The sequence below is a fragment of the Phaseolus vulgaris genome, chromosome 3 (assembly GCF_051622355.1).
Source record: "Phaseolus vulgaris cultivar YP4 chromosome 3, ASM5162235v1, whole genome shotgun sequence".
NCBI classification, from domain to species: Eukaryota; Viridiplantae; Streptophyta; class Magnoliopsida; order Fabales; family Fabaceae; genus Phaseolus; species Phaseolus vulgaris.
Genome location: NC_143500.1, coordinates 3,027,911 through 3,042,583, shown reverse-complemented (window position 1 = coordinate 3,042,583; position 14,673 = coordinate 3,027,911). Strand labels below are relative to the sequence as shown.

Here is a 14,673-nt window from a genome sequence, read left to right as displayed (position 1 = left end):
TATTTGATGACTTTATTGTAGTGTCAGTGAATGAGTATTTTTACACGATTATTTCTTAATTATAATAAAAATATTATTATTGTGTTAAAGATAAATTAGTAAAAAATTTATAATATATTTTACTTTATTTTTTATTAAATTAAAGAATATTTTATTTTTTGTCACTTTATATATTTTCTACTTTTAAGAAAGAATGAAAAAATGAAAAAAAAATGAAGAGAAGTTGGGAGTTTGATTAAGAGGAACTAACATGCATAATTATGCATAATTAATAAAAGTGTATGAGCATGTATATCTTGAATGAAGTATAAACCATAAATGTAATTAGTAAATTGAGTAATTATGTAATTATTTTTTAATTATAAGTAAAAATATTATTATTGTTTTAAATACAAATTAATACATTTTTTACAATAAATTTTTCTTATTTTTTTATTAAATAAAAATCTATATCTTAATTGTTCACTTTATACATTTTTCATTTTTAATAGATAAATTAAAAAAACTATGAGAAACTGACATGCATAATTAATAAAAATATGTGAGTCAGACGCACATTTATATCTTGAATAAAATTCTAAAATGTGAAACGTAAATGTAAGTAGTAAGATAAGTATTTACATAATTATTTCTTAATTACAAGTAAAAGTATTTCTTCATGTTGTTTGAACTGGTGTGGGCTTTCTGTCCAAGATGTATAAGGATTAGACCATCCTTGAAGTGGTTTATATTTTTTTTGTTGATAAAAAAACATGTATATCTTGAATTAAGTGTGAACTGAGTAATCAAACGGTTATTTTTAATTTTAAGTAAAAATATTATTATTGTTTTGAATATAAATTAATATATTTTTTACAATAAATTTTATTTATTTTTCATTAAATCAAAATTGATATCTTAGTTGTTCACTATAGACGTTTTTCATTTTAATAGAGAAATTAAAAAAAATAAGAGAAACTGACATGCATAATTAATAAAAACATGTGAGTCGGGCGCACATTAATATGGCGATTAAATTACGTGAAACGTAGATAATAAGTAGTGAGATAAGTATTGACATAATTATTTATTAATTATACGTAAAAATATATTAATATGTTGAAGATAAATTAGTATATTTTTATAATATATTTATTTATTTTTTATTAAATCAAACTATATATCTTAATTTTTTTCTCTATATATCTTAATAAAGTTTGAACTATACATGTAATAAGTGAAATGAGTATTTACATGCTTCTTTCTTAATTATAAGTAAAAAAGATTATTGTTGTGTTGAAGATAAATTAGTATTTTTTTCATAACATCTTTTTGATTAAACTAAACAATATATACTTGTATGTATTTATTTCTATTTCATATAGTAAACAAACATTACTTGGTAAAGAAGCAAGAAGAGAAAACAGATAAAAATAAACAAAAGTTAACAGTGTTAGATGATGTTAAAAATAAGTTTCACCATTTTAAAAATGATTCGTCCTGGTACATTAGTTTGATGTTCTGAGATGATTTGAAGATAAAAAGTTGAAGAAGGGGAAAAATGAATGGTGTGAAAGAAAAAGAGAAAGAAAAAGAAAATGAGATTATGTATTATTATTGGGTGTCCCTTTGTGATGTGACTTTGGGATAGTAGGAGCCAGGCATTGCATTGCATCATTGCATGCAACCCAAGGCAGCCAAAGGTGGGTTCAGAAACCTTTTATGCCCTTTCCATGTCAATGTCCCTAAACGGTATTCACACAGTACACATTTTCAGACAACACTTCCTTCCCCAATCAATCTTCAGGTGCTTTTCACTTCCATAAAAGTTTTTCTATGCCCATCAAATATACAATAATCAAAAAATAATATATCATCTCACACCATTTTTACATTACCCTGTAAAATATTCAACTCTCATAAATACATTTGTTTTCTGTTTGGACAAACTCTTAACAATATATTTAAGGGGTGTCTCAATCTTTATACAGACATGTCAGAAGTGTCTGTCAAACACATATATAACCTACAAATATATCTGCAAACCACCAAACCAATTCAGGGTATCCCAATTCTTATACAGAAAGTAGTCAATGTCAACTTGTCCAACATCTGACCTACAGACATATTTCAGACTCTGCAAACCAACAAACCAATTCAGGAGTATTCCAACTCTTATACAGAAAGTAGTCAAGGTCAACTTATCCAACCTGACCTACAAACATAATTTACTCTGCAAACCACCAAATTAATTCTTAATTAAAAGGCATGACAAACCACGTCAACAGAAATCATCATGTAGCATAAGTGAGGTGCTTATAACTCATCATTGCTACAATCTCTTTTTACTTTATGATAAACCTTGAGTAACATCTTATTTTTATGAACTTAGTTTAAAGAGTAATTAGTGACCCTTTAAGCAAAGTTACTATCATTATCAGTGTCTGAGAGAGAGTTTGAATTGATGTAAGAAGACATAGGTCACTTAACCACTGAAATTAAAAGTTCACTTTGAAGAACCTTTTGTGTGTCAATTCAAACCAGGTAAGTTCCATCGTTTTACATATACGGTTTATGGATGAATTTATGTAAAATACACACAGACACACGCGGTTTCAGTTCATCACCTTTTTATTTGTTTTTGCTTATGAATTCTTGTGGGGTCCAGTGGGGCTTGGTGATTAGAGAAAGTTTGTCTGGAAGTGAGTCAGAATATGCGAAATAGGAGAGAGAGAAAGAGAGAGCATAGCTGTTTCATTTCATGTTGCTTACACACATTTCATGTCGTTATGTGTCTAAGGATTGGGTCCACAGTGCCGTAGGCCTTTCTCTCTCTCACACATCAATTTTCCATTTTCTGAAATTTCATTAAATGCTCAAAAAAGCATTCAGCAAAATCTGGAAAAAAGTTTCAAGACAGAAAAATCAAAATTAAATAACAAAAAGATTAAGCAAAATGGGGTGTGTGTGTGCATATGTGTTGGTGTATCTGCATGACACCAAATCACTGCAAGAGACTCACAAAACCTCTACCTCAAAATTTCTCATTTAAAACAAGGCCAAGTTGAGAGAAATTATTCATATCAAGTGGCCATGGGGGTGGATTGAATTTCCCTCTTTCTTCCTCTCCTACTCCTCCTTCATCTCTCTGCTTCAAAAACTTTCTTTTTCATGGAACTTTTTCCCTTTTAGCCTCTCTTCTCTATTCCTCTGTACACAATTCAAATTCCCTTGCCTTTCAACTCAAATTGCATGTGGCTTTTTCCAGAATTCTGATCCACTTGCAAGGTTTTGAGTCAAGAATCTGAGCCACATACATATAAAGAGAAAGGTTAATTGTGTAGAGAGGTTTTTGTGCTGTATAAGACATGGCAGCACCTTTTTCTGCAGCATCTCTCTTTGGAATCAGAGAAGAGGATCAGAATCAGATGAAGCAGCAGCATTCCTCAACCACAACACCATCATCCTCATCAACTCCAGCTGCACCACCACCCCAGAAGAAAAGGAGAAACCAACCTGGAACACCAAGCAAGTATCTTAAAAACTTTATACATTAAAAAAAAAATCTACTCTTCTGTTCATTGTTCATCAATTAAATGAATTGGTTTTTCTCTCTTTCTGGTTCCATGTTTGTAAAAATTTAATTTTTACACCACCCACCATTACAATTTTTTTTTCCAATGACTAATTCCTCTCTGGGGTGGTGAACCCTAATCAATTCCCAACTTTGGAACAGGAATGAGAATGGAATATGGAATTTAATGGCGGTCTGTTTTGGAAACCTTTGGCTTTGTCTTCAAGCTTTCAGAAAAAAAATCAATTTTTTCTTTAATGGTTTTTTTTAATCCTGTGAATTTTCTAATGATTTGTATTTTTTGGCATTATTTAAAATAACTTTTTCTCTTTGGAATGGGAACATGTATGTGTGTATGGATGTGTGTGTGCAGATCCAGATGCTGAGGTGATAGCACTATCTCCAAAGACTCTAATGGCAACAAACAGGTTCATATGTGAAGTGTGCAATAAAGGGTTCCAAAGGGAGCAAAACCTACAGCTTCACAGAAGAGGACACAATCTGCCATGGAAGCTGAAGCAGAAGAGCAATAAAGAGGCAAAGAGAAAGGTTTATCTGTGTCCTGAGCCCACATGTGTTCACCATGACCCTTCAAGGGCTCTTGGAGACCTCACTGGCATCAAGAAGCACTTCTCTCGCAAACATGGTGAGAAGAAATGGAAGTGTGACAAGTGCTCCAAGAAATATGCTGTTCAATCAGATTGGAAGGCACACTCCAAAACCTGTGGCACCAGAGAGTATAGATGTGACTGTGGCACCCTCTTCTCCAGGTATATGCAACAACCAAACTACCAAATTATCTCACAAATTGACAAAAAAATTCTTTGACATGGGATTTTTATTGATGCAACAGAGAATTAAGCAGTGGTGTTTGGTTTGATTTAGGTTTAGTTTGGTGTGTGTTAAGGCTTATTATTAGATTCTTCAAGTGACTATAGTGGGGAAAAGGGCTTAGATGCTTTCTTTTTCTATTGAGTTTGGCTTCCTTCCAATTCATTCAGATTCTGTCCTCTCTTTCCCTTTCCTTTGTCTTCTTTCTCTTATATTTGGTACAAGTGAAGTGCAAGGAAACATCCCCCCACGTGAATTATCTCTCAAAATCATAAAAAAACCACAACCAAGAACAGTTTACGGCACAGTAAACTACTATATCATCCTCAACCTCACATTTTCCTTTTCTAATTTTCAAAAACACTTTCTTATCGTAGAATATAAAACTTCTATATTAGATATCACTATATAACTTCACATCTCAGGACACTCAGACACTAGTTCAATTAACAACAATCATCTAATATCACACAAAATTCATTCATTTATGCACTTTGGTGAGGAATTGATTTATCTGCTATTCACGTGCTGTTTTGCTGTGTAGAAGAAGGGGGTCCTAGTGCAGTGTGGTGTTGTTAGGGCTTTTGTTCTCTTGTGAATTGGCTAGATGTGTTCAGTACTGTGTTCTCTTGCAGGTGCTCCTTTCCATGGCCTAACAAACTCTCTCATTTTCTGCTTCCACTGTTCTCCTCTTTCCTTTCACATTATTTCATGTTAAACTTTGAGAACCTACTTCTCATCATGCTTGCTTCAGAACTGCAGTCAAAATAAGTACACCACATTACATACACAATCCAATCTATATATATTTCACAGTTTTGGTAGATTCTTGGAATTATTACATAAACTAAACAAATGAACCATAGAAAATTATATATATATTGACATTTTTTGACAGACACGTGTCTGTGTATTTATGTATATATATTCTCAGACACATATGGGAAAAATTGAACCCTTTTGAACACAAGCCTTCCATTCAATTCTGATCTTGACTGATTGAAAACTTGACTTTAGCAAAAGTTATACACATTCTTCAGTTCCATTTATTGGACATGAATTTTTTCAAAGGGCATGCACATCTTGGTTAAGTTTTTGTCTAGTCTTTTAGTCAAGTTTTGGTTAAGTTATTTCACCTACCTAGTTTATATCTAACTTGTCCTTTTCTGAGTTTCTACACATTTTCTGAATCATTTCAAGTGTCATTCACATTGTTCTTTTCTTTAACTACTCGTTTCATAAGTACACGCATATATTTATCCTTGAGCTCATTATGATTTACTATTGTCCTTTGTGTTGACATTTTCCTTCAACTCATTTTGTTTTCTTTTACTAGGAATGCCAACTTCTGCACCTTCTATACCTCTCTTAATTTCATTTCATTTTGACTTGTTTATTTCTTGAGATTGATATTAGTAAAGCTCTTCTAAAATTCTTCCAAGATTATTTTATTCCAATTTCTCTTTATGATAAAAGGAAAGGATAGAGAAACTTGGCTTTTGTTGAATTTTCCTCTTCTCTCTCTATTTTACCATAAATGAGGTGGAGATAAGTACAAAAAAGTTGAGTGTGATAAAAACATTATTCAAACTCAATTATAACAATTTATTACAAAATTGCAGTTATATGAATTCACCGACAATGTGTGTAAAATAATACTTTTATATTGCATTCTAGTCAATTATTATTATTTTTTTAAAATATTTTATTCTATATGTACTTTTTAACATAACTTTCGATGCTTTCTATGAGAAACTTCCCAAAACCAGATAGATAATATTTTAAGTAAACATTTTCATTCACTAGGCTTTTGCAAAGCAAGGTTTTTATTTATTTGTATTATTTATAAATTAGCAAAATATAAACAATGATCATAGCCTCTTTCAAGTTTTATAGAGCTACAACACTCTCAAGTGTTTTTTTAAATTGATTTAATTTTTTGCCAATAAAAAAACCACTCTATTTTTTCTTTCCTTTAGCTCATTCAAGTGCTACTTCAAATAATACTAGTACGAAAAGTTTTAGATTTATTTTGAATATCATAGCAACTCTCTTTTTGTTGATTGTATGAGATTTCATATTCTTACAACCCTACTACAAAATTATTAAATGAAAATCAATTTTATAGACTAAAAATAATTAATTGTTATATTGACTAAATTATATACTATTTTAGAAACTAATAAAATTATTGATTTTTAAATTAATTTTTTTTAATAAATAATTTTTAAATTGATATTTAATTAGTTATCAAAGTTTTTAGATATCAACTTTAAAATCTAAGTAATTGATAGTTAAAACATAATTAGTTAATTAGATATACAAATTTAAAAACTATTTATCAATATAATAACTAATTATGTTTTATTTTTTTATGTTTTTTTTTCTACTGCTATAAAACAAATGATTAATTCTTTGAGATATACATGGATTGCAGACGTGACAGTTTCATCACTCACAGAGCTTTTTGTGATGCATTGGCACAAGAAAGTGCAAGAGAGCCACCCAATTTGAGCAGTGCCATTGGCAACCAACTCTATGGGAACAGTAACATGTCCTTAGGCTTATCTCAGATCCCTTCAATCCATGACCAAAACTCCCAATCCAGTGACCTATTGCGTTTTGGTGGTGCACCAAGAACTGGTCAATTTGACCACATTCTCCCACCAAACATGCCCTCACCCTTCAGACCCTCCTCACACCAAACCATGCAAATGCAAAACCCTCCATTCTTCATTCAAGAACCAAACCAAAACCAAAACCAGAACTACCATGATCACCAACAAGGCTTAATCTCAAACAAGCCATTCCAAGGAATGATACAACTATCTGACCTCAACAACAACACCCCTTCTAACCTCTTCAACCTCCCCTTTCTCTCCAACCGAAACCACACCCCCAACTACTCCGAGGAGCACCACTTCACCACCACTGAACCCTCAAATTTCTTCACAGAAGGCACCATGATCGAAACAAGCTCCGCCACCGCCCCTTCTCTCTTCAGCACCTCTCTTCAGAGCAGCACCAACATGTCTCACATGTCAGCAACTGCACTGCTCCAAAAAGCTGCTCAAATGGGTGCTGCGAGTTCCAGCAACAACAACAACAGTGCCTCCTCTCTCCTAAGAAGCTTGGCATCCAAATCTGAGCACAGGCCACTGATCAGTGCTGCGAACTACAGCAGCATCCTGAACTCCAGCGTGCAGGAGATGATGAACCTTCCCGGGTTCGAAGCATACGATCATGCCATGAACAAGGAGCCAAAACTGAGCGTTGGAGGGTCTAATAGACTCACAAGGGATTTTCTAGGAGTTGCACAGCAGCAACAACAACAACGAGGGTTTAACTTGAGTTCCTTGGAATCAGAGACAAACAATGCTGCGCTGTCAGGTCAATCTTTCGGAGGTGGAGGGAACTTTCAGTGAACAAGTACAAAAAGGTACGTCATAACATAAAAGTCTCTCACCTTTTACAAATTATCCTTCTTGTCTGCATCATTAAACCATCATTACTCATCAAATCTTATACATAATTATTCTTTTCCTTAATCCATATAAACATAAATATATACTTTTTTAGTTAACCCTTATACAGTTCAAAATATATAAAAACAAGGATCAACTCCACCACCCTAAAGTCTATATACCAGATATTCTAAACACCAGTTAAAAAAATAAAGATTCTAAACACCAGTTAATTTGAGACCAAACAACCTTAACATGTGAAAAGAAAAACTTATTATACTATTTTAATATAAAACATTTTCCTCGTTACACCTGCCGACTTTACAATGGTCTAAAACTTTTGACTATGCAACACGTGAAAACATACATGAAATGAGTAGATTCCCTTTGGAAAGTGTTTTTGGTTTTTTGAAAATATTCCTTATAGATTATTATATGTATATATTTTCATTCCAATCTACTCCATTTTGGGGCACAGAGAGAGGGAGAGAGATAAAAATGTTCACCTTTTCTCTCTCTTGGTTTGTATGGTGGAGTGGTTAAGATGGAGTTGATGATGATGATGAAAGTGTGAAGGAATAATTTAGTTTTGAGATTTAGAATATTTTTGTTGAGAGAAAAGGGCTGTGTTGTGATCCTGACATGTTGTCTTGCATGGGGTGGACAGCGATGTGGTGCAGAAGTTTGTTTCTTCTATTGTCTTCTCCTTTTCATTTGGTTTCATTTTTGGATATTTTAGTGTATAGGGTTGCCAGAGTCACGAGTGTCCTTCAACCTAATTGGAAGGCCATGCCTCAACATATCAACTTTTCTTATCTCTCATTTTCTCTCTTTTTTAACTCCCAATTACCCTAACCACAACCCCACCAATTAGTTAAAACTTTTCACACCTTTTACACTCTTCAAAAAAAAAAATATTATAAGCCACGTCTTATTTTTCTATATGTTTTATTTTATATATATATATATATATAGTTCATTTTATACAAGTTTTTGTAAGAAAAAAAGCATTGTTTAATAAAATGATTCCTTGCTTTTAATTACATCAAGAAAGCAGTAATAAATAAGAAACTGTTTTTAATTCTAGTTAAGATTTTTGTGTGTCATTTTTATATTAAACCAATTATTAAAGAGTTTTCAGTTTTAAAATTCAACGAACTAATGATTTTTTTTTGACTAATTGTTTAGTTCGTTACTGTTTATACTGTTGATGTATACAATGTATATGAAATACGATTGATTAAATTGATTTATTGATTGATGATATTTTGTCAATTAAATAAACCGGTTTTATCAATGTGGTTTTATTCTAGTGAAAGATAGATGTGTTAACAAATCATAATTCGGGTATTTAGAGAGATTTAGCATCTTAATTAAGATTATATGTATAAAACAAATAGATCACTTTCAAAGAATTTAAAATAACTTAGACTTGAATTAGTTATTATATTAAATTAGATACTAGAGTTAAAAAAATTATTAGAATATAAAATAGTTTCTATTATTAATAAAATTTATAAATTGGATTTTTTAATTAGAATTAGGTTCAAAATGCAGTAAATAGGGTTATATTATGTATGAGGAAAAAACTATTAATAATATAATAGATATGTGGGTAGAATCTTTACAATAGATAGCTAGATAAATACTAGATAGTGAAATTGGTCCCTAGAAATAAAAATATATATCACATATATAATTGCTTTAGGCATTAATTTAACAAATGAAATGCATAATATAAGGGGTTCATCTCATATAGTTATCCTTCCTTAGGAACTATTTTATGTTTACTTTTTTACCTTTTTAAAAAAAAACTAAGATGTGGATATGTGTGTTTTTTTTACTTGACAACATTTTGATATAATTTATTGCAAACAATTGGGATACAATTTTAACTATATTTATAACAAGAGATAGTAATTGAAATCATTTTTTAACAATGATTGATAAAATTTTAATATTCAATAATTGATTACATTAGGGTGGTCTTAAATTCATCTTACTTCGAAAATAGGATCTATTATTGTTTGATAACTTGCTATGATTGAAATGTGTTTATAAATAAAGTTACAATATTTGTATAAGTTTCTTTTAAAGTAAATAAATCTTCTAAAATATTCATTTATTGGTTTTTTATAAAGTTAAAAATTCAGTTTCTGTAAGAATTTTTTTTTTTTTTTTGTATTTGATTAGCTAAAACACAATCTAACAATTAGAATCTGTGAAGTTTGGTTGCAGGGATATGAACATGATCCATTGAAAAGTGAGTTATTGGAAGCAGCATAATTGGAGTTTGTGTATAGAAGGAGCTAGTTTCAAGATTTTCAAACAGTTGAAAATTGACTTCTTCCTCATACTCTGGAAACCATAAACAAATTGGTATTAGGATGGATTTCAAACAAAACTTGTTTCAATTTTTTCATGGTTTAACTTAATTACTACATTTTCCTATTATATAGAACAATGTTTTTTTTTAGTATATATGTATATGACTAGGAATACTAGTCATAACATTTTATATATATAGCCCTATATATTATTTATAATTTTTACTATATATCATCTACTCTTTTACACACACACAAAAATAAAAAAATTATTGTTTTAAAAGCCTCTCCATTCAGAAAACTATTTTTAAAATATAAAGCATATTTAAATATTTTACATAACTATCTAATTTCTTAAAGTTTTGTAAACATTAAGAATATAAATTTAATTACTATCTTAGATTAGTGAATCTCATATCAGTGATTTTACTTGTTCAAAAAAACAAGGGTTTCAACATATAACCAATTTTATGAACAATCTCATTATTTTTAAATTATTATAGCCATTAATAATTAAATAAATTATTATTATTTCTTTTCATGCGTAGCACATTCGCTGGACCAATATCTTCTTGAAAGGAATCGTTTTTGGCCGAATCAAACCAAAATTTTAAGCTTAGAAAAATCATTAGTAAAGAGGTACGAATTAAAGGCACGCATACACAATATATGCAAGAAAATATCATTAACAATTCGGAATTCAATAATTGAAGATATGCAAGGATAAAATTGCATATTCAAAGACAGTTCTTAAATAATTTATATAAATAGAAATTTGTCCTATGCAAAGGGAAAGTACAAAATAAAGAATAATAATATGTGTGTGTCTTTGCATGTATACTTTTTTTTAAAAGTTTAACCACTCTAAATTGTTACTCATTCTGATCGAGAATATCATGTAATTTTTTATTTTTAATCGGTGTAGATGGTATATTTAGAAAATATATGTTAATGTGTAAGTCAGTATTCAGTATGAGATACTTAAATATCATAAATAATACTTCATGTCTATCTTTGTCTTGATTGATGTGTCTATTTATAGGATTGTGAAGAATCTGTGACCATCGAGATTAATGGATTGGAAAGTTTTCATATAGATACGGAAGGAAATCATGTTACTTTATGTACTCAATTATGATTTTGTGGTTATAAGTAAATTATATAGCCTAATTTGCAGGAAAGAAGATGCCTAATTGTGACTTTTGCCTAGTAATCTATTAAGTTTTTTCTTCTAATGGTTCAATTAATTGACCATATAGTACTTTTTTGAAAACTTTTATGATCAGGTGATGAACAAATTTTGAATTTTGTATAGGGATTACAACACTATTGAAATGTCTAATTTAATTTTATTAATTCATTTTGTTGATAAAAAAAATTAGATTATCGAATTAACTTTTAAAATTTAGATAAAATTTTATACCATATGTTATTAAGTTTGTATTAAAAAATGTTTATAAAAATTATATCGATTACGTCATTCAAAAAAATTCGGTCAACGATCTTAATTGAGATCCCTTGGTCTACAAATAATTAGTTGCTATAGTGATTAAATTAGAGACCATTTTATAAATTAAAAAAATTGGTTTTTAAATTAGTTTATATTATTGTTAAATTGTTTCTAAATTGGTATCTAATTAACTATTAAGGTTTTTCTACTAAATTTAGAATTTAAATAATAGAATCTAAAATTTAGAAACTAAATTTTTTTTTAGTCCGGTCTCTAATTTAGTTACTATAACAACTAATTATTTTTTATTTCTAAAATTAATTTTTATTTCATAATTTATATATATATATATATTTAAATTCGTGTTAAAAGAGTTATTTGAATTTAAAATGTGGATATATAATACATATATTTACCTAACTCATGGAAATTAGGCGATCAATTAAGATCTAAATTTTATTGTGGAGTTTTATTCTTTCTTTTTGTCTTGAATATAATAAATTGGTTTCTAACAACTATTTTGATGCTATTTGGTTTTGGTGAAGACTTGCTTTTTACTTGCTTTATTAGGTAATGCATTAACTTTCTTTTTTTTCCTTTTTCCACTCCTTACGTAAAGCTTCAGATTTTCTTTTATGAAAATTTCTTTCCCTTTCCGAGAATCTATCTTTTTATTAGAAAAATAGAATCTAAAAAATACTTCTAAAAATGTAACTATTTTTTATCAATGAATGAATGAATTTAGGTTATATTTCAAACAATTTTTATTTGCAAATTTAAAAATATTCATGCATATGAGGCTCAAAAGAAAGATAAAAAATGTGATAAATGTGTAAATGTGAATAAGAGAAAGATAAAAAAAAATGAATGTATAATATAAGTTGAATACATGCTCTGTATAAATTTCTATAAATATATTTATTCTGCTGATAAAAAAATAATTATTATTCTAAGAAATTATTTATTGAATAATAGAGAGAAACCGTGCATGTGTTGTGGCGAGGGCAAGAAGATGAAGATGATGGGTTGAGGAAACAGTCAACAATGAGAATAATTAAGGCAATTCTCGAAAAAGTAAGAAAATATTCTTCAAACTCATCAATAAACCTAGTCTTTTTAAAATATAACTTTTATTTCTTGTTAAATAAATTTTGTTAGAACTTAAACTCATTAAATTAACAAAACTTTTAATTAATCTTTCGATCACTAAAAAAAATCATTAAATAAAAATCAATTTTAGAGACAAAAGATAATTAGTTGCTACGTTGACAAAAGTAGATACTATTATGGAGACTAAACAAATTATTGATATATAAATTAATTTCTATATTGATAAATAGTTTCTAAATTTGTATTTAATAAGATACCAAAGTTTTAGCTACTAACTAGTTAGATTTTTAAAGTTGGTATCTAAACCGTAGATACTAATTTAGAAACTATTTATCACTGTAGAAACTAATTTAGATACCAGTAATATTGTTAATATAACAACTAACTTTTTTTGGTTTATAAATTTTGTTTTTATTTAATGATTTTCTTGTGGATATACTCCATCACAAGAAAATTATTAAATAAAAATTATTTTTAAAGACAAAAAATAATTATTTGCTATATTAACTAAATTAAATATTATTTAAAAAACTAAAAAAAATATTAATATCTAAAATAATTTCCATTATTAATAAAATTTATAAATATCTAATTAGCCATCAAGTTTTAACTATCAATTAATTTAGATTATATAATTGATAGTTAAATTCCGGTTAACTAATTAGATAACAATTTAGAAACTATTATATAAACTAGTATGAAGTTAGCTATCAAAGTTTTAATTAACTACCAATTATTTAAATTTTAAAATTGACACATACAAAAATTATAAAATTAAAATATTAGTTAACTTTAAAAAGGATAATTTTATTTTATAAAATCAGTTTGGAAATTAATATTTATATCTACGTTAATAAGAGATTAATAACCAATAAAAGATTGCCGAAATAAAGGAGAGAAAGTATCATGGGTCTTATGGCTTCCTGGCCCATCATAGAGAACTTTTGGATTTTATAACAAAAATATGGCTATATTCTACTACTCAAATCACCTCATTTTCACTCACCCAATCTTACAATTTGTAACCAAAGCTAATAATTTAAAGTTATTAACCACGACCTACACGGCAAGAAAATCATTAAATAAAAATCAATTTTTAAAGACTAAAATAATTAGTTGCAGTAATAACTAAATTAGATATCATTTTAAAAATTAAAAAAAAAAATTGGTTTCTAAACTGGTTTCTATTATTGTTAAATAATTTCTAAATTTGGTAGCAAAAATCTTGGTGGCTAATTAGATACCAATTTAAAAACCATTTAAAAATAATAGAAACTAATTTAGAAACCATTTTTTTTCTAAAATGGTTTATAATTTAGTTACTATAACTAATTATTTTTTATCTAAAATTGGTTTCTATTTCATGATTTTCTTGTAGTGATATAACACCATAATCACAAAAAGAAAAACCGAGAAGTGAATAGAAAAGCATTGACTCAGCTCAAGCTAACATCAATTAATTTTTTCTATGAGCAAAAAATAATAAATAATTAGAACATTTAAGGGATAATTTAAACTTTACACAAATCTAAAAGAAAACATGTGTACCTTTCCACACCAAAAACCAGATCTTATTACAGATGTTCTTATAAGTGAGTGAAAAATAAAAATATTACATTGGTTAGAGACTATCAAAAAAATGTATGTGTTTGCAAGAAAACTAAGTCTAAGTAGACATAGATTTGAGTTTTGTAAGATTCTTAGACATGGAAGATGCTAATAGATTGGAAAAAGAGCTAGATGGAATGTTGATTTGATTGAAAATATGAAAATGCATGTCAATAGACCTAAATATAGAGGAGTGAAATGACAACATTGGGAAGAAAAAGCAACCACACAAAACTTATTCACAAATACTAAAAGTTTTATAATAATAAAAAATAGTTTTATAATAATAAATATTATTTAATGATATAATATATATATACACTTAATTAA

At 28.4% G+C, this 14,673-nt stretch overlaps 1 protein-coding gene across 2 annotated transcripts; it reads left to right on the top strand.

Annotated features, from left to right (window-relative positions):
* The first annotated feature begins 2,724 nt into the window (after window positions 1-2,724).
* On the top strand, window positions 2,725-10,368 carry IDD5 (indeterminate(ID)-domain 5). Of its 2 annotated transcripts, none has more exons than XM_068606014.2 (4): window positions 2,725-3,507; window positions 3,927-4,323; window positions 6,822-7,823; window positions 10,076-10,368. In XM_068606014.2, the coding sequence occupies exons 1-3, from the start codon at window positions 3,348-3,350 to the stop codon at window positions 7,807-7,809; spliced, it is 1,545 nt and encodes a 514-aa protein (XP_068462115.2). In that variant the 5' UTR covers window positions 2,725-3,347; the 3' UTR covers window positions 7,810-7,823; window positions 10,076-10,368. The 2 variants fall into 2 exon arrangements, with proteins under 2 accessions (XP_068462115.2, XP_068462116.2); XM_068606015.2 differs by having other exon boundaries at window positions 2,757-3,507; window positions 10,087-10,368.
* Window positions 10,369-14,673: the final 4,305 nt, after the last annotated feature.